At 37.3% G+C, this 18,770-nt stretch overlaps 1 protein-coding gene across 1 annotated transcript; it reads right to left on the bottom strand.

Annotated features, from left to right (window-relative positions):
- Positions 1 to 4,232: 4,232 nt before the first annotated feature.
- On the bottom strand, positions 4,233 to 17,525 carry LOC131845161 (ecdysone oxidase-like). The gene is made up of 3 exons (XM_059194197.1): positions 17,423 to 17,525; positions 6,371 to 6,501; positions 4,233 to 5,840 (listed from the first exon to the last, which is right to left on the bottom strand). Exons 1-3 carry the CDS (start codon positions 17,523 to 17,525, stop codon positions 4,233 to 4,235), a joined length of 1,842 nt encoding a protein of 613 aa, XP_059050180.1.
- Between the last annotated feature and the right edge of the window lie 1,245 nt (positions 17,526 to 18,770).

Here is an 18,770-nt window from a genome sequence, read left to right as displayed (position 1 = left end):
TTACATCAGCTACCTGCCAAAAAAAGTCCCGTCCAAATCGGTCCAGCCATTTCAGAGATTAACCGGAACAAACAGACAGACAGACAGACAAAAATTGTAAAAAATGTTATTTTGGTGTATGTACCGTATTTATATACATATGCATGTAGTAAAAAACGGTTATTTCAATATTACAAACAGACACTCCAATTTTATTTATAAGCATAGATATCTTAATCTTCCAGAACCATATTTCCACCACTTGCAATGCGATATCACAGGCACTGGTCTTCAAGAATGAAAACACATTAAAATCACGGTCGTCACAATTTATTGATGGTATTTTTTTATAGTACAGGGGACAAACGAGCATGCGGCTCACCTGATGGTAAATGATTACCGCCGGCCATGAGCACCCGCAACACCAGGGGAATTGCATGTTGCTCTTGGTGGATGCCATTGACGAAGATCACCTTCGTTCAGAATGCAAGTATATATTTATTATTCAATTGTTTTTATTATACATGATATCAATACATGTATACATAAACATGTACATCTACTCGTCACGACATCTGTTTCAACATACAATGAATACGACTTTATCGTGACGATATTGTTTTTAATTAGTACCTACTGTACTGTAAGTAAACATGTACCTTATAAAAGAAACTAATTAGAATACGAGTAAATATTGAAAATCGTAAAAACTGTAAGCCATATTTCCAAAAACATAATATTCTTACTTTGACCTGCATTTATATTCTAGAAATCAGTAAATTCTTCGGAAAATACGCCAACAACAAAACACACGAAGAAAGGTGTAAAAAATATAATTTACGGCACAGAAACAGGCTACTTCTTCCATCCTCCACGTTAGCACTACATTCAAGTGGTCCTCTGGTGTCATCCATAAATATGTATAACCACTTACCACTTTCTTTAAAAGAGGAAAAAAATGATAAAATATTTATAAGAAATCTCAAGACATTGTTGATTCAAAAATGTTATTATACAATTTTAATAATTAAATATATAGAATTTCAATACATTAATTATTACTAGTCGCAAATAAATCTATATTATTACTATATATTGATCATCTATAAATTCAGATCTTATAATAGGCTTTTTTACATAACGTTTTCGAATCAGAAATATTGAAATCCGCAGAAGAACCAGAGTAACCGACATATTTCCAAAAATATAATGCGACTTTGAAGTGGCAATGGGCAGTCGGAAAATAGCTCGTAACACAGAACACACGAAGGGTGCAAAAATATAATTTACCACAGAAACAGGCGACCACCACCGGAAGACGCACTACATTCGTAGGAAGGCCATCCATAAATATATATAACCGACGATCTGGTCAAGATCGCGGAAAAAAATTATAAAGCATTTATAAGGAATCGTCGTGGAGATCTTTTGATTCAAAAATGTCCAGCATACGTCTTAATAATTAAATATATATGATGATGATGAATTATTACTATTTTTATTATTATTATTCCTAACTTCCAAAACAAATTCTCATCTCCCCTCTTAAGGAGAGGAGATGGCAACTTACCCCTGGCAGAAGCACAGTCTGCCGGGGTTCAGGGCCCCAGGGATTATTATTATTATTAATATATAATACATAAAAAATAAAAGAAAATAACTCGTCCTCCTCTCTTCTATTCCGCTTGCTGCCCAACAGGGTCCATAATTAACCTACTTTGAAATGTACCTGTCTATCTATTTACTGTAAAATTATGGAATGCAATCTTAAATAAATATAAAAATAAATAAAACAAATATTGTGACACAATAATGGGAGTATGTTGTGACACAACAATGGGAGTATGTTGTGACACAACAATGTGAGTATGTTGTGACACAACAATGGGAGTATGTTGTGACACAACAATGGGAGTTGGTTGTGACACAACAGAGGGACACACTGTGACAGTCATTTTGTTGTTAACAATTATTGAGGTGTTGACGTAAATAGGCGATGGTTAACACTAGGGTTGCCAGATGGCTAGGAAATCCGGAATTGTCCTGGAATTTTGCGTCTTGTCCCGTGTCCAGTGATTAGACATTATTGTCCCAAAATCAATTTTTATTTTCAAATTCGAACGTGAATTAAGTTATAATGTTTTTATACATTTACTAGCTACTCGATCCGGATTCGCCCGGGTGTACCTGTATACATATAAACCTTCCTCTTGAATCACTCTATCTATTAAAAAAGCGCATCAAAATTCGTTGCGTAGTTTTAAAGATTTAAGTATACATAGGGACAGACAGCGACAACGACTTTATACTATGTAATAATAATGATTATCGCAATATTAGTGCATTTTTATACATTCTGACTGATTTTATTTCTATTATACATAGACGACCACGGTCGGTAGCAGTCTAGCACACCGCTTTACGTCCGATGGTTGCGGGTTCGATTCCTCGCACGGCACAAACATTTGTATTCATGGGTATGATTGTTTGTATCGGTCTGGGTATTTTCTATGTATAATATGTATGCATTTACGAAAACAAAATATCTATTTAGTTATATTTAGCTTTTCATTTAAATTCAAATTTTCATTTAAATTTAAATTTCTGAGAATAGAGCATATCACCATCACCACCAGCACCACCACCAGACCACCAGCATATCATCATCATTAGAATAATAAATACTTATATTAACGAAATCACGATGGTCACATCCTGAGGTCAAAACCATGTTTACTATATAGCTGTACCCGCAACTTCGTCCGAGTAGAAAATAACTTTATTTTCTAAAATAAATGTAGCCTAAATTTCTCTTTATTACATCAGCTACCTACCTGCCAATAAAAGTCCCGTTATGTTCGACATTATCATCATCATCATCGCAGCCCGGACGACGTCCATCGCTGGACATAGGCCTCATACAAAGATCTCCACGACGATCGGTCCTGCGCTGCTCGCATCCAATGCCTTCCAGCAATCTTGACCAGATCGTCGGTTCACCTCGCTGGAGGCCTTCCCACGCTGCGTCTTCCGGTCCGTAGTCGCCACTCGAGGAGTTTACTGCCCCAACGGCCATCTGTCCTACGAGCTATGTGCCCTGCCCATTGCCACTTCAGAGTCGCAATTCTTTGGGCTATCATTAGATTAACCGGAACAAACAAACAGACAGACAGACAAAATTTGTAAAAAATGTTATTTTGGTGTATATACCATAGCTATTTGGTGCATATGCATGTAGTAAAAAACGGTTGTATCAATATTACAAACAGACACTCCAATTTTATTTATATGTATAGATAAAAGACTACAAACATTGGTATTAACTACAACTATAACTAAAATAGGTGTAACACAGTTAGTTTTACAGATTTAATAGGAAGTTAACAATAATGCAATTAAAACTGTTGAACAGTTGAAATTCGGACGTTGCGACCTCGGTCATTCGGCGCGTGCAATTCATGCGTTTTAGCATTTTTCAACAAGGCCAGTCAGTGCACAACCTTATCAAAAACTGCTGAATATATCATTTACAAGAGATTGTTATTAGATATTTTATGTTTATACTAGCTTTTGTCCGCGGCTTCGCTCGCGTTAGGTTTTCCCGTTAGGGGTGGAATTTACCAAAATCCTCTCTTAGGGGATGCCTACGTCGTAAGTAGCTTTATGCATGCAAAGTCTCAGCCCGATCGGTTTATAATTAACAAAGTTTCATACAAACTTTTATTCCCTATTTTATCCCTTTGGGGGTAGAATTAATCAAAATCCTTTCTTAGCGGATGCCTACGTCATAACATCTACCTGCATGCCGAATTTCAGCCCGATCCGTCTAGTGGTTTGGGCTGTGCGTTGATAGATCACTACTTATATGATCAGATCAATATCAATTTGACTGCCCGGGCAGCATCTCAGTATAATATTGTTTTTGCATTCTACTTCATTTAGTAGCAGGATACAGTTTCTAATAAGTTTAGATCGGGTTTCGTACGAGTGTAGTGCTAGTAGAGCAGCATAACTGTCCGTATAAATGCATATGTTCTGATTGATGTAGTTAAGGTTTAGGATTACTTCCAGACATCTTATTAAGGCGTAGGTTTCAGCCTGAAAGATTGAGGCGTGTTTTCCTAAGCCTATATAGTTGCAGATTTTAGGTTTTACACATCCTACATCATCTATTATTTTGGATTCGTCTGTAAACCAAACCTTTTCACTTCGCTTCGTCTCTTCTTGTTACTTCATGAGATTAAAGGCGAGTATCAGTGCTGATTGTCTTCTAGAACGAAGTCTGCGGCCCTCTCCCCTACGGCGATGGCTGCGGCGGCGGTGTTCCCGCGCGGCGGGCGGGGCAGCACGCCCGCGTCGGCGGCGCGCAGCCGGCGCACGCCGCGCACGCGCAGCCGGCCGTCCACCACGCGGCCCAGCGCCGTCGTGCCCACCGAGTGGAACGTCGAGTACGTCATGTGCCGCGCGTAGCAGCCCCAGTACGACGACCAGTCCTCCTCTGCGCTTCGAGGACAGCCCTCCAGCTCCAGCTGCACCATTGACGCGCCGCGCGATTTGAACGCGGGCGTCTCTATCAAATGCTGGATGATCCGTATACCGCGCACCATCTGCTCTACATCACGGTTATCGGCCAAGTAGTTGAGAAAAATTGCAGGCGCTTGTAGAGGATCGACGCCAGCCAATCGTACCCTACCACTGGACTTTGGCTCTAATAACTCGCATGATACTAATAAAAAGGCATGATCTGCATTAATTTTACTTAGTTGTCTAGTGATAGCTCGGTTTAGTCCGGTTTTGTGTTGAAAAATCTTTGGCCCGAGTTGAATCAAACCTTTGTCTATATTAGCAAAAATGATCTGTGTTGTCGGTACTTCACAATCAGCACCATTGTTCATAAGTCTTCGTTCCTTAAAATCGTAGCATCGTGTGTTCACAAATGCAGTGATATCTGTCACACCGATAGAGCTGTGGGACTCGCCTCGTGTGAATAGTATATCAGCAAAAAAATTAAATACTGTACCGATGCTCTCAACGATCGTCTTTAAGAAATTTGAGTCTCGATCGACTTTGATAAATATAAGTGGTAACGCGTGATCAATCATATCATTACCTACAGATAGATCAACACGAAGTGGTATACCTAATTCGTTTAAATGTTCAGCCGGACCGATTCCAGATAACATGAGCAGCTGTGGGGTGACTAGAGCGCCAGCACTCAAGATAACTTCTTTCGTCGCGTACAGCCGTAGTTTAGTTTTGAACAGACCATGAACGACGGTGACTCCGCGCGCCACATTGTCATCGTCTATGATAACTCCAGTACACGTCGTGAACTTGGCCACTTTCAACTTCATTTTCACATCATCTCTTTCCAAGTAACCTCGTGCAGTGCTCATGCGTTGATTTTTATAAGTATAGCCGATGACTTGAGAGACTCCGATTTGCGAAATTGCATTTACATCAGCGTTGTAAGGAAAATTCAGATAGTTAAACCCATCGATTATCCTAGAACGCCACGAATTATCAGAGTTCCTGAAAAAACCAACTTTCATTGTTCCAGCTGTATTGTGATACGGTATTGAGGATGGAGGTAGCAGATTCAAATCAGTTAATCCCTCGTAACGTAAGAAATAAGGCTTCATATCGTTCCATGACCAATTTGAGAGGTGTAGACTATCAAAGTCATACGGGTTTCCACGGACGTACATCATGTAGTTGATACTAGTAGAGCCTCCGAGACATTTCCCGCGGCTGGCACGACACGACCTCTTCTGGGAGGAGAGGCACGACATGTTGTTAGAGATGGTCTCGTAATGATAATCCAAATTAGAACCCAATAGTGCCATAGATGCTCCGGGTACCTGTGGTGAAGAATTGTTTTAGTTACCCTCACTTGTTTTGTTTACAGTAACATATACATTTAGTATTTGATGCCTAATTCTTCTTCAGCGCATTAAGCGCGTGGGTACTTATGCTTTAAATAAAATTTTTGTTACACATTTAAGTTTAAAAATGAAATTGGGTATTAGGGTGAGCTTATCTACTATTACCTTATCTTAGCAACTAACGTAGGCTCTTAAATTGCCATCTTAGTCTTTAGGGAATGAGTGATATCGCAACGCATGTGTCTTTAGTGCTGTTCACGACGACGGTTATAATCAGCTGAATCTTCACCTTCAGCACCATTACATAAAGAAAGACGTACAGTTGTATATCCTGTAATATTACTGCCATATCTCCTCGAAACTTTTACTGTACTTAGTGGCAAAATTTCGATAAAAGAAGTTAACCATGCAAACAAACTTGTGCAATCTTACTTAATATCATTAAATCAGAAAGTTATTACAGATATGCAATATCTTTGCGATTGATGGTTGCAGCGTGACAATACCCTGGAGAAGAGGTCAGGATCACCACCCGCCTCCAGCAGCAACACGTCTGCTCCAGCGAGCGCCATCCGAGCAGCCGCAGCGGTACCAGCCGCGCCAGCTCCTACCACGATGTACTCGAACGTATCACCATCTGGGCAAACAATAGGTCGATAAATCTAAATATATATAAATCAAAGGTGACTGACAGACATAGTGATCTCTCAAAGCACAGCCCAAACCTGTGTGGGTGTGGTTCACCCCAAAATTCTTTTATCATTTTTTCGATAAAATATTTTATTTTTATATTTTATGATGTGACATAATACCCTAAATTTACACCCTTCCATCACCAACCCCTATTTTTAAATAGCGATTTTAATTTATATTGCAAAACAACGTTTGCCGGGACAGCTGGTATTCTACATATGTATGAATTTTACGTAAGTGTGATGCAGACGAAGTTGCGCGGGTAAACTATTAGGTTGTTCGGAAAGTAATTTCGATTTTTCCTAACTTGGGATTTAATTGTTTTTTTTTTTTGCAATAGTACGCAGATATTTGATCAATACAGAATATAGAATGAAATTATAAATAAGGACAGTATTTTAAGGTGTATAAAACAAAATAAAAACATTGTAATCGAATCTTCAGGGGCTTTGTTATAATACATTTTATGTTTCAAGAAAAAATTAATAACGTAAAACACAGTCACCTTTGAGTCTTACTGCATCCGGTAGAGAGTGAGTCGACCAATCACTGCCGGTTGCTCCAGTCCCACGGGTCAGTAACAAAATAATTATCCTATTAACAATATACTTTATTTATTTCATTGATATCCTTTCTTCATACATATTAACTGAAAAAGATAAGCTCAGAAGCGCGTTAACCACTTATTAAATTCATCTGTTAAATCATATTTACCGAGCAAAGTCTAATACTCACTAAACGATTACTTGAATGACGAGCGTGCATGGCAATATTCATGCACGGGATTTTCATTTAATGTTAGACATAGACACCTATATAAATAGAGAATGACAAGCGTGCATGGCAATAGTTGTTCATGCACGGGATTTTATTTAATGTTAGACATAGACACCTATATAAATAGACATTGTAAATAGACTGGCTTTAAAAAAAAAGCCATTCAATTGAGTTTCTTGCCAGTTCTTCTCAATTGGATCTATATATTGAACTGGACGGTAGGGAAAAAATTAAAATTATAATGTAAAACTTTGACGTTCATAAGCGGCTAAAATGTCCTACATGAATAAATGAATTTTGAATTTTGAATTTAATAGATAGATAAATATATGACATATTGTCATAAATAATGTAATAAACATTCAAGAAACTTATTGTAAATTTAGTAATGACATATTGTAATTTAAATATTGTAATGGGTGAAAACTGTGATTAGTACAACCTATGCTCTCAAAAAAATATAATTGACGTAGTGGAGTAACTTGAAACAGTCATTCTCGCTATAAAGTTCAAACTTGTGGCGGCGTGGTGGGCCGGGTCGATGTGCTCCCTCTAATATGGTTGAGTGCAATGATGGCTGGCTCTTCTGTCATACTCGTGAACGGGTGCTGACTGTGGGGACTGGTCTGTTTGGGTTGCGAACACTGATTAGACTCTTTGCTTTTGCTATATCATATGCTGGTGGTCACTGTATTCTCCCAAATTTGAAATTAAAAATGAATCTGTATTATTGTAAACATGTACAACATTTATTTGTAAAGAATACGAGCAGAGTTTCTTGTCAGTTCTTCTCATCTCGATATCATTCCGAACTGACGGTAGATTTGACATATCATAAGCGTCTGTAATAGACCTACATGAATAAAGATATTTCGATATTTTTTTAATTTTGAATACATAAATGCTTTATTCATCCATTGTAAACACACCATACATGGGACACAGAAAAAAATATATAAATAAAAAAAAATGGAGGTGTCTTTTTTTATAACACAAGGGACAAACGAGCATGCGGCTCACCTGATGGTAAGTGATTACCGCCGCCCATGAGCACCCGCAACAGCAGGGGAATTGCAAGTACGTTGTCGGCCTTTTAAAAAGGAATAAGCTCTTTACTTGAAGGTTTCAGTATCGTATCGGTTCGGAAATACCATATCAAGAGAGGCAACCACCTCAGTATAAAGCTACTGATAAATCTGCAGCGCTGATATTCCAGAGAATACCCCCCAGACAGACCCCAGAGGGTCCTATAATAAAATAAAAAATATAGAGCCCTGGATAGGCACAGTAGGTCACACAGAATAGCACTTGTTTCTTTAATATTGCAAATGAACTGAAATACCCTATGTATATAATCTAAATATATATATATATATATATATATACATATATACAGTCCCATTGTTAGGAATGTTTTGTAAACAAAAAAGTTAAAAAAACCTAAAGTAAAAGCTAAAAAACCTACTTATAAAAATAACACAGAATAAACGCGGAAAAGCAAGGATCGCCTTGAAATCTACGGGTCTTGTCGTTAAAGTAAGTAATCATCAAAAAGATGAACTCTATTCGTGAAGTTTCAGTTTTTATCTTAAATTTTCGTTCGCAATTCTTAACTCTCATCTGATGTGTTCTGCCAAAATTTAAGTCACTACTACAATGCACGAAAATAATAAATTTTATTTTTATTTATAACTCTTTATTGCACCTTTAAAAAATACAAAATCAAAAAATATTTATATATATATATATAACTCAAAGGTGACTGACATAGCGATCTATCAACGCACAGCCCAAACCACTGGACGGATCGGGCTGAAATTTGGCATGCAGGTAGATGTTATGACGTAGGCATCCGCTAAGAAAGGATTTTGATTAATTCTACCCCCAAGGGGTTGAAAGTTTGTATGAAACTGTCAATTTTAAACCGATCGGGCTGAGACTTTGCATACATAAAGCTACTATGACGTAGGCATCCCCTAAGAAAGGATTTTGATAAATTCCACCACTAACGGGACAAATTAACGCGAGCGAAGCCGCGGGCAAAAGCTAGTTCATAATATGTCGTATTAGGATCTTCCGCAGGTCCTCATGGACCGATGGGTTCGGGCCTCGAGCTTGTGCTCCTTGCCCAGGTATTCTACTGTGGTGAAACACCACAGCGTCGTTCGTTCACTGGCCGGCCGGAAGCCGGCTACTTTCCGGCAGCCGGCTGTGGGCATCATGTGGCGCGCCTGCCAGCTAAACGACGTCGCGTTACGTAGGTTAAAAAGGCGGTCTTATCGCTTAAGCCTTTGGGTAGAGGAACCCAAAGGTTGTCTGGAAGGGATCGCAAAAACAGAAGGTGGTGGATGGCACAAGATGTAACAAACAAACATAAATAGATAAATACGATATCTAATATAACACAATAAAATTATTTTTCCAAGTAACTAAGCTATAAATTTTAAGATTTAAATTCAAATTCAATAACATCACTTACTACCTATCTAAAAAAATGTACACAATTTGTCGCCCAATAAGACGTTTAAAATTTTTCATTTCTTATACGGTCAGTTGAGTCTAGAACCAAACAATAGCTACCAGTGAATTTTAAAACGGTTCCTTACTAATATTATCTATAAATGCGAAAGTAACTCTGTCTGTCTGTGTCTGTCTGTCTCGCTTTCACGCCGAAACCACTGAACCGATTTAAGTGAAATTTGGTACACAGATAGTCTAAAACCTGACAAAAGACATAGGCTTCCTTTTAATGCTCAAAAAGGGTTGCAAGGAGTTGAAAGTGGAGATGAAAGGTTATACGGAAATATCGGGTAAAGCTAGTCTAATGTAATGTAATAAAATTATTTTTCCAATAACTAAGCTATAACTTTTAAGATTTAAATTCAATGAAACATCACTTACTATATAAAAGAATGTTCACAATTTGTCGCCCAACAAGACGTAAAAAAATTGACATTTCTTAGACGGTCAGTTGAGTCAAGAACCAAACAATAGCTATCAGTGAATTTTAAAACGGCTATAAAGATATTATAACATGGATAAATATGTTATTAAAAGTTAAATGCGCTTCTTAAAAAGTTAGTAATTCGTTTTATGGCAATTGCGTAAGGTTTTATAAAATATACCAGAGTCTGTTATAAATCTGCCTGAAAAAAGATTTAAATGTCAAATAAAACAGTTCCTTTGCAAAAAAGCTTACTATAAAAATGAAGAATTCGTTAAAAATAATAATGTTTTTATAGAAAAACTTAAAATTCATAGCGCTGACAATATTATCTGATTACACTAATAATGAGTGCGTAACGGTTTCTATGTTGATTATCGCATGCCTCTTACTTGTTATACTGTAATTATTTATAAAAAAAAAACATCTATTAAAAAGAGCAACAGACAAATTTCTTGCTCATTCTTCTTGTGATGAATCTGCATTCCGAATGAGTGGCAAAATATGACTATTCAAAAGTGTTTATAATGAGTTTATTTGAATAAAGATTATATATTTTTTTATTTATATACTATATTGCTTTAGAACAGAAAAATATTATTTAATATGAATATATATATATATACAATCATAGGTACAAAGGCGCCTTTATCGCTAAGCAATCTCTTACATATTAGTATATATACATGAAAAACTGTAGGTGGTGCAAGTAACATATTTTTCTTTCTATCTGCGATCAGCCTTTCCAGCTGTAATCAGATTTTTTTGATGTTATTGGCATTTTGAGAAGAGGCAACTCCAGTAAGGTGCCATCTCATTTACTTTATTTAGATGTTGGCAAGGCGAGACCATTTTAATCTAAATGGACAGTTATTTACACCCAGTAGTTTTGAAGCTAACTGGTTCTTATGACTGGCTAATCTGTGTTTATATCATCCACAGGCTTTCTGTATCTCTTCTTTTACAGTTGGAATTTCTAGATATGTATGTACTTCAATGTTTTTCATGAACCAAGGAGCTATGGTTTTTAATGCCTTATATATATGTTAGATTGATCTGATATAATTCCATCGCGTATGTCCACACTGGTATGATTATTATTATGATTATTTTCCATATAGTCTGGAAAACAAACTCTAATAATTATTATTATTGAACATATAACATATATTATTTCTGTTTCTATTTCTATTTCTTTCGAGTTCACCCGGACACGTTTAACCACGTCTGACACGGAACCCTAGCAGAACTAAGGCACGGCACATATTTCCTTTGTTGGCTCTAGAAAAGTTTCGAGCAACTTTCAAAACCTGCGAATACTTCAAAGCTCTGTTAGCAAAAGTTAAGCATGGTGTTTGCTCATTTTTAAACTATTTTTAATTCAATATCTATACATGTGAATAAAATTGGAGTGTCTGTTTGTAATATTGAAATAACAATTTTTTACTACATGCATATGAATATACACCAAAATAACATTTTTTATGATTTTTCGTTATAACTAGCTATACCCGCGTGGAATTTAACTTTATTTTTCTAAAATAAAAGCCTAAGTTACTCCTTATTTCATCAGCTACCTGCCAAAAAAAGTACCTTCAAAATCGGTCCAGACATTTCAGAGATTAGCCGGAACAAACAGACAGACAGACAAAAATTGTAAAAAACGTTGTTTTGGTGTATGTACCGTATTTATATTCATATGCATGTAGTAAAACACGGTTATTTCAATACTACAAACAAACACTACAATTTTATATATATGTATAGATAATAATAATGTTATGTTTGCGTCCAGGGTCAATAATGATCTAAAACCAATTATGAACATCTTTCACTATAATATTATGGAATGCAATAAATTTTTAGTATTGAGTATACTTATATACACATATAGATATAGATAGATAGATAAATTCTTTATTCACAATTACAGACACATAACATACATGAGATACAGAAAAAACACGAATTAATAAAAGAAATGTAGGTGACTTCATGTGCCGCAAAAGTGAAAAGGCAGCCAACTCAGCATAATGCTACAGATAACTTGCAGTTCCCCTGGTGTTGCGGGTGTTCATGAGCGGCGGTAATCACTTACCGGTGAGCCGCATGCTCGTTTGTCCCCTGTGTTATAAAAAAAAAGATAACTCTGCAGCGCTGATATTCTGTTGGCTCCTTACTTATAACATAATATTACATACTTATACTATACTTATTACCATATTATGTTATCTGTGTTATTACTAAGAAAATGACATAAATGTTAAACTTCGAGCTCTTTATCAAAATATATAAAGTATAAATAAAATAATGTGCTGAATTATATATATACATACATACACACAGTCACACCAACATAATAAAACAATTAGAAACCAATATGCTACTATAAAATATCTGCTTAATAAACACTCCGCTCAAAATATCGTTGCAAGCGAAACTAAAGCGCTGATTTTCAGCGGAAAGATTAGGTAAATAATTCTCAAGTACTCACCAATCTAGATTCATCCCATGCATTTCCAAACTCGGTTCACCACATTATAGTTTTAGATACAACTATTTCTCCAATCTCAAAGTGTCACACTGTTTGTTTAAGAACAAACGTATCGTTTTTGTACTTTACAAATGAAGTTCGTTTTCCAATTACGGTGCTAATATTAATGGAAGCTTAACCTGTATGGAGAGGTCGGATTATCCGTGCATTGATGTCCAGTTGGAACAATGACCAACCTCGAAGCCCGACCTTGCTTTCGAGAGAAATAGGCAGCGTGATTAGCATTAAGGAGTCCACACTGTAAATTTCGTTTCGTGCATTGTCTTAAATTTGACGCAGTCTTTATTTATATATATAACTAGCTGTACCCGCGACTTCGTTCGGGTGGAATTTAACTTTATTTTCTAAAACAAAAGTAGCCCAAGTTACTCCTTATTACATCAGCTACCTGCCAATAGAAGTCTCGTCAAAATCGGTCCAGTCATAACAGAGATTCATTTCATTCATTCATAATTTAAGAGCTACGCTCTTGTCGGTGGAGCTCTTGCCACTTTCCGCGATCTTCCATCATGCTCTTTAATTCTTGATACGACACGACTCCTATTTTGTCCTCAGTTTGTTTGATGTAGCTATTCCTTGGTCTTCCCCTCCCCCTCTTTCCTTCTATTTTCCCCTCAATAATAATTTTCATGAAATCATCGTGCCGTATCAAGTGCCCTAACATTTTTCCTCGTCTATTTTCTATGGTGTTCAATATTTGTCTTTTTTCTTTTACCCTGTGTAGTACTTCTTCGTTTCTTACTTTATCCTTCCAGCTAATTCTTTCCATCCTCCTCCAACACTACATTTCAAAAGCCTCCAGTTTGTCTCTTTCCTTTTGATTTAATGTCCACGTCTCATACGCATACAAGGCTATAGGTTTTAATAAATCGTTTCCGTTAGGTCTTTGATATTTTAGCGCGTAAAAGGTATTTTTTGTTGTTAAATGCTTTTTTTGCCATGGCTATTCTTGTTATAATATCTGTGGTACATCTGGAGTCGCTGGTGATTTAACTGCCTAGATATTTGAATGTGTGATTAGCCGGAACAAAAAGACAGACAAAGAGATATTGTAAAAAAATGATAATTTGGTATATATACCGTATTTATATTCATATGCATGTAGTAAAACACGGTTATTTCAATACTACAAACAAACACTACAATTTTATTTATCTGTATAGATAAAGTTTTTGTAGAAAAATTATAGCGCTGACAACACTATCTGATGGAACAAAGATTGAGTGCGTACGTTGATTGTCGCATGCCTAATCCTTATTATAGTAAACTCACTTATAACAACATATTAAAAAGAGCAACACACAAGTTTCTCGCTCATCCTACTTGTGATGAGTCTGTGTTCCGAATGAGTGGTAGAAAACAACTTGACTATTCAAAATTGCTTATATTAAGTTTATTTGAATAAACATTATTTCATTTCTATTTCAATCCATCGCTATGTTTATAATGCAAATTTATCTGAGAAGTATGGCCAAGTAACATTACAATTTGAATACGGCGTATTCTTACCGAGAGAGAAACGATGTTATTATTACACAAACAGCACAAAACTTTATACCTCTTTTTAGGAAATAAACATGTATAGGAATGCACGAAGTATGAAAATTGGTAAAGTTAATATTTATGTACAGAGGAAGCGCTGAATCTAATATTTATTTTTCAGTGATGCTTAAAAATACTTTAAAATTAAAAAAAAAACATTATACATACATTAATGTGTTTTTTTTTAATTTTTAAAGTATTTTTAAGCAACATATAAAAAACATGGTAGGTAATCAATGAACAAACATGTAGCACATACCGTGTTTTTTCAATGATGCTTAACAACCTCAGCGCCAGACCTCAGTGACCGTTTTAAAAAAAAAACTATTAATTTTTGGAAAATCACCGATTCCAAGACCATTTACACCACAAAAATGCGACAGGCCAGGGTTTTCATTTGTGTTACAAAATTAGAGTCTCTGTTTGTAATATTAATACTAGATTTAAAGACAAACTTGCTGTCCCCAAGTATCGTTTAGAAAAAGTCAATAGGTCTTTTATGGGAATAGGTATAAAAATTTACAATAAGATACCAAAGGATATATTGGGAATTACCCTTAAATAAATTCAAAACATCTGTTAAATCATATTTACTGAGCAAGGTCTATTACTCACTAAACGATTACTTGAATGACGAGCGTGCATGGCAATAGTTTCCATGTTCGGGATTTTCATTTAATGTTAGACATAGACACCTATATAAATACATTGTAAATAAACTGGATTTTAAAAAAAAAAGTAATTCAATTGAGTTTCTTGCCAGTTCTTCTCAATTGGATCTATATACCGAACTGGACGGTAGGGAAAAAAATTATAATGTAAAAACTTGACGTTCATAAGCGGCTAAAATGTCCTGAACATGAATAAATGATTTTTGAATTTGAATTTGAGTTTGTAATATTAAAAAACCGTGTTTTACTACATGCATATGAATAAATACGATACATACACCAAAATAACATTTTTTACAATTTTTGTGCGTCTGTTTGTTCCGGCTAATCTCTGAAATGGCTGGACCGATATTGACGGGACTTTTATTGGCAGGTAGCTGATATAAGGAGTAAGTTAGGCTACTCTCATTTTAGAAAAATAAAGTTAAAATCCACGTGGACGAAGCTGCGAGTACAGCTAGTATGTAAACATAATAATCTATGGAAGTGCCTCCCTAATTTGAATATAGTAAAGGCTAGCCTGATCTCATTTAATAACCATGCAGCCACTGTACAATAGATGTTATCAACACTACACTTTGTTGCTGACTGTTGAGGAGGGTTGACATCCTCAGAGATCACGGCTGCCCATAAATTAGGCACAATCTTTCGTGGCAGATACGGTGCGGCACTCTTAATACACTGGGCGTATTGTTTCAGTGTTGGACCTTTGTATCCCTCCCATCTGTGATCTATAATTTTATCATTACAACCCCATACAACCACAATTACGCTACGGTTTGTATGTTTATACTAGCTGTTCCCGCGACTTCGACTTAATTGTTTCTTTTCGAACATGTCATTACTGTTTCACACTTTATAAACCAGAGAGTTAACAATATAGAACCAATCATAGACAACAATTTTAGTTGCCAATTACTACTAATATAAAAATGCTAAATGTATGTATTTATACTTAACAATTATATTATATGTTTACACTCTACTAAATGTTAAGTCACAATCGTCGCCACATACAACTACCACCTTCTTTATCTCAAAAAAACCGTCCTCCTGCGACAGGAGTGACAAGAGTGTATGAGATTATTTCCCATCTTAAAACCATAAGATGTACTTACGAGTATTAGTGCCGGAGAGTTAGCATTATACCGCGACTCTGCCAGCGCCCAGCTTGTAGGTGGTGTGTGACATGCCTCATCTTGTTATTAGGACGATGTACAGTACGTTACCATACAGCCAGCATTTTATTTATTTATTTATTTACTAGCTGTCCCGGCAAACGTTGTTTTACCCCTAACATTTAGGGGGATGAAAAATAGATGTTGGCAGATTCTCAGACCTACTCAATACGCTCACAAAATTTCATGAGAATCGGTCAAGCCGTTTCGGAGGAGTATGGGAACGAAAACTGTGACACGAGAATTTTATATATAAAATTTGAGCGATCAACAAGACATACACTATGAGGTTACAATTATTATCACTTGCAAGAAGTTCAGGTATATGTATAGTGTTGATTTAATTACTGGTTTCCAACACACACATTGCACATCATCATCATCATCATCGCAGCCCGGAAGACGTCAACAAAGATCACGACGATCGGTCCTGCGCTGCTCGCATCACTATGACCAGATCGTCGGTACAATTATTATCAACTTGCAAGAAGCCACTTCAAAGTCGCAATTCTTCGGGTATATGTATAGTGTTGACTTAATTACTGTCTCTGTTTAACACACACTGGCAACACACATTGGTCAAACCTTTCTTGAGACACTGCGGAAATTTGGACGAAAAGATATATCGGAGCTTCCCGAACGCTGCCCATCCGAGTTGGATTTGACGATTGACCTATCAAATTAACAACACTGCCAACCTCTGTGGGTTGATTTTAAGGGAATTCGGAAGGAAAGAACTTTCGAATTTCTCTCAATTAAGTTGTCATGATTAAAGTCTGGTTGCAAACTGTGTTATTTTGAAAGTGAGAGAAATTTTGAAAAGTTCAGTTTGTTCGAGATTTTCTGGTAAGGGTTCGAGGGCCCTCTGAGATTGAGGGGCCCGGGGCGCTGCCCCGCCTAGCCCCTAGGTAGCTACGCCATTGGTTCGTACTAGTAATGTGTAATGTTTTGTGATGGCATCTGTTGTATCTCATCAGAAATGATCCCGGTTGAGTCAGAGCGTAGAAGTGTCTGGCGGTGAGCTCCTTCCATAATTTTACAGCAAATAGATAGACAGGTACATTTCAAAGTAGGTTAATTATGGACCCTGTTGGGCACAGCAAGCGGAAGAGAGGACTTGCGCCGCCCCTGCCTCCTCGATCGTTAGGAGGGGAGTTGATGTCCATCCCCTCCTCTGCACCACTCCTACGGCCTGGGACCTGTGAGGCGGGCCGTTTCCCTCCTTTGCTTCTGGGCGGGGTGCACTTCTTGCTCCCCACCCAGTGGTCCGCCGGACGGCCCGTCGACGTGCAGAGTGCGCATCTTGTGCCCCGCCTAGCCCCTAGGTAGCTACGCCATTGGTTCATACTAGTAATGCGTAATGTTTTGTGATGGCATCTGCCTCCCACTCCTACGCCTGGGACCTGTGAGGCGGGCCGTTTCCCTCCTTTGCTTCTGGGCGGGGTGCACTTCTTGTTATCTCGCGGAAGGAGGCCGCGGAAAGGGAGCGGACTCGTCCCGCTTCCCTCCGTCGCAGAAGAGCCAGGCCTAGAAATGAGGGCGTACTCAACTCCGCTCCCTCTATCCCCCACTAGGGCCGGGGTGACTGCCTTGAGGGAGGCAGTACCCCAATCCAAAGGCCCCGGAGGTGTGCGAGTGTACGCACACGCCTCCACAATGGAGTAGGGCGAAATAGGTCGCCCTAACTGTAACGAGATGGGGCCTGCCCTACAACATCTACAGGGCGGGCCGTCGCCGTCGGAGCTGGGGTGGAAATGCACTTGCGAATCCTCTGGCTCCGACATAGGCGCTCGTAGGTACACCGTGTAGTTTTTGGTGAGTACAAGTCTCACACACCGCCCCGCCCTCCCTCCGGCGGGGTGAGTCTTTTGAAGATTTTCCACACCTTAAAAAAAAAAGCGTAGAAATGTGGTCATGACCGTCATGACACGTCAAGTACAAGCGCCAGAGTTGTGTTGCGACGTGTTGGAATTCACCTTTCCTAGAGCTACGTCTGTATTGATTCAATATATCGTCAGAAGGCATCAGAACACGACATATAAATGTAAAAACTAGTCAGCATGTCATGACAGGACACGTCGCGACACATCGTCGATTAAATAGAACAATGGCAATATACAAAATGTACTTTTTTTTACAAGACAAACGTTTAAAGTTTTTAAATATATTTAAATAATTTTTCCCTTTTAAAGTTTTAAATTTACACACAAGTATTATATATAATCCCATCAAAAACATAAATGTGAAATGATAGCCGAGTTTAATATTATGATATATGCCTTGATTGTTGACTTCTACGACAAAAGAGATGAGATCTAAATGGGTGCCAAGTTCAATGGTCTGTCCTGAAATGTATTTATAACAATATAAAATATCATTTCTTCTTATAACTTAGGATAATATACTGTAGCCTAGTTATATAGTTTCATTTTTTCCTTTATATTCACCTAATTACCTATCTGCATGCCAAATTTGAACTTACTAGGTCATCTGGAATTGGGTTATAATTTTGATCTATAGTTGATCAGTGATAAAAATGACGATATT

This window comes from Achroia grisella, unplaced genomic scaffold (genome assembly GCF_030625045.1).
Source record: "Achroia grisella isolate CSIRO2021 unplaced genomic scaffold, CSIRO_AGI_Agris_v1 utg454, whole genome shotgun sequence".
NCBI classification, from domain to species: domain Eukaryota; kingdom Metazoa; phylum Arthropoda; class Insecta; order Lepidoptera; family Pyralidae; genus Achroia; species Achroia grisella.
The sequence above is the reverse complement of the archived record's forward strand: the minus strand, read 5'-3'. Positions and strand labels throughout refer to the sequence as shown.

Coding starts and splice junctions, on each gene's coding strand:
- LOC131845161 (XM_059194197.1), bottom strand. CDS start 17,525: ATGCGCACTCTGCACGTCGACGGGCCGTCCGGCGGACCACTGGGTGGG. Junction 6,502..17,422: donor GGAAACGGCCCGCCTCACAG/GTCCCAGGCCGT, acceptor TTGTTTGCCCAG/ATGGTGATACGTTCGAGTAC. Junction 5,841..6,370: donor ATCCTGACCTCTTCTCCAGG/GTATTGTCACGC, acceptor TCTTCACCACAG/GTACCCGGAGCATCTATGGC.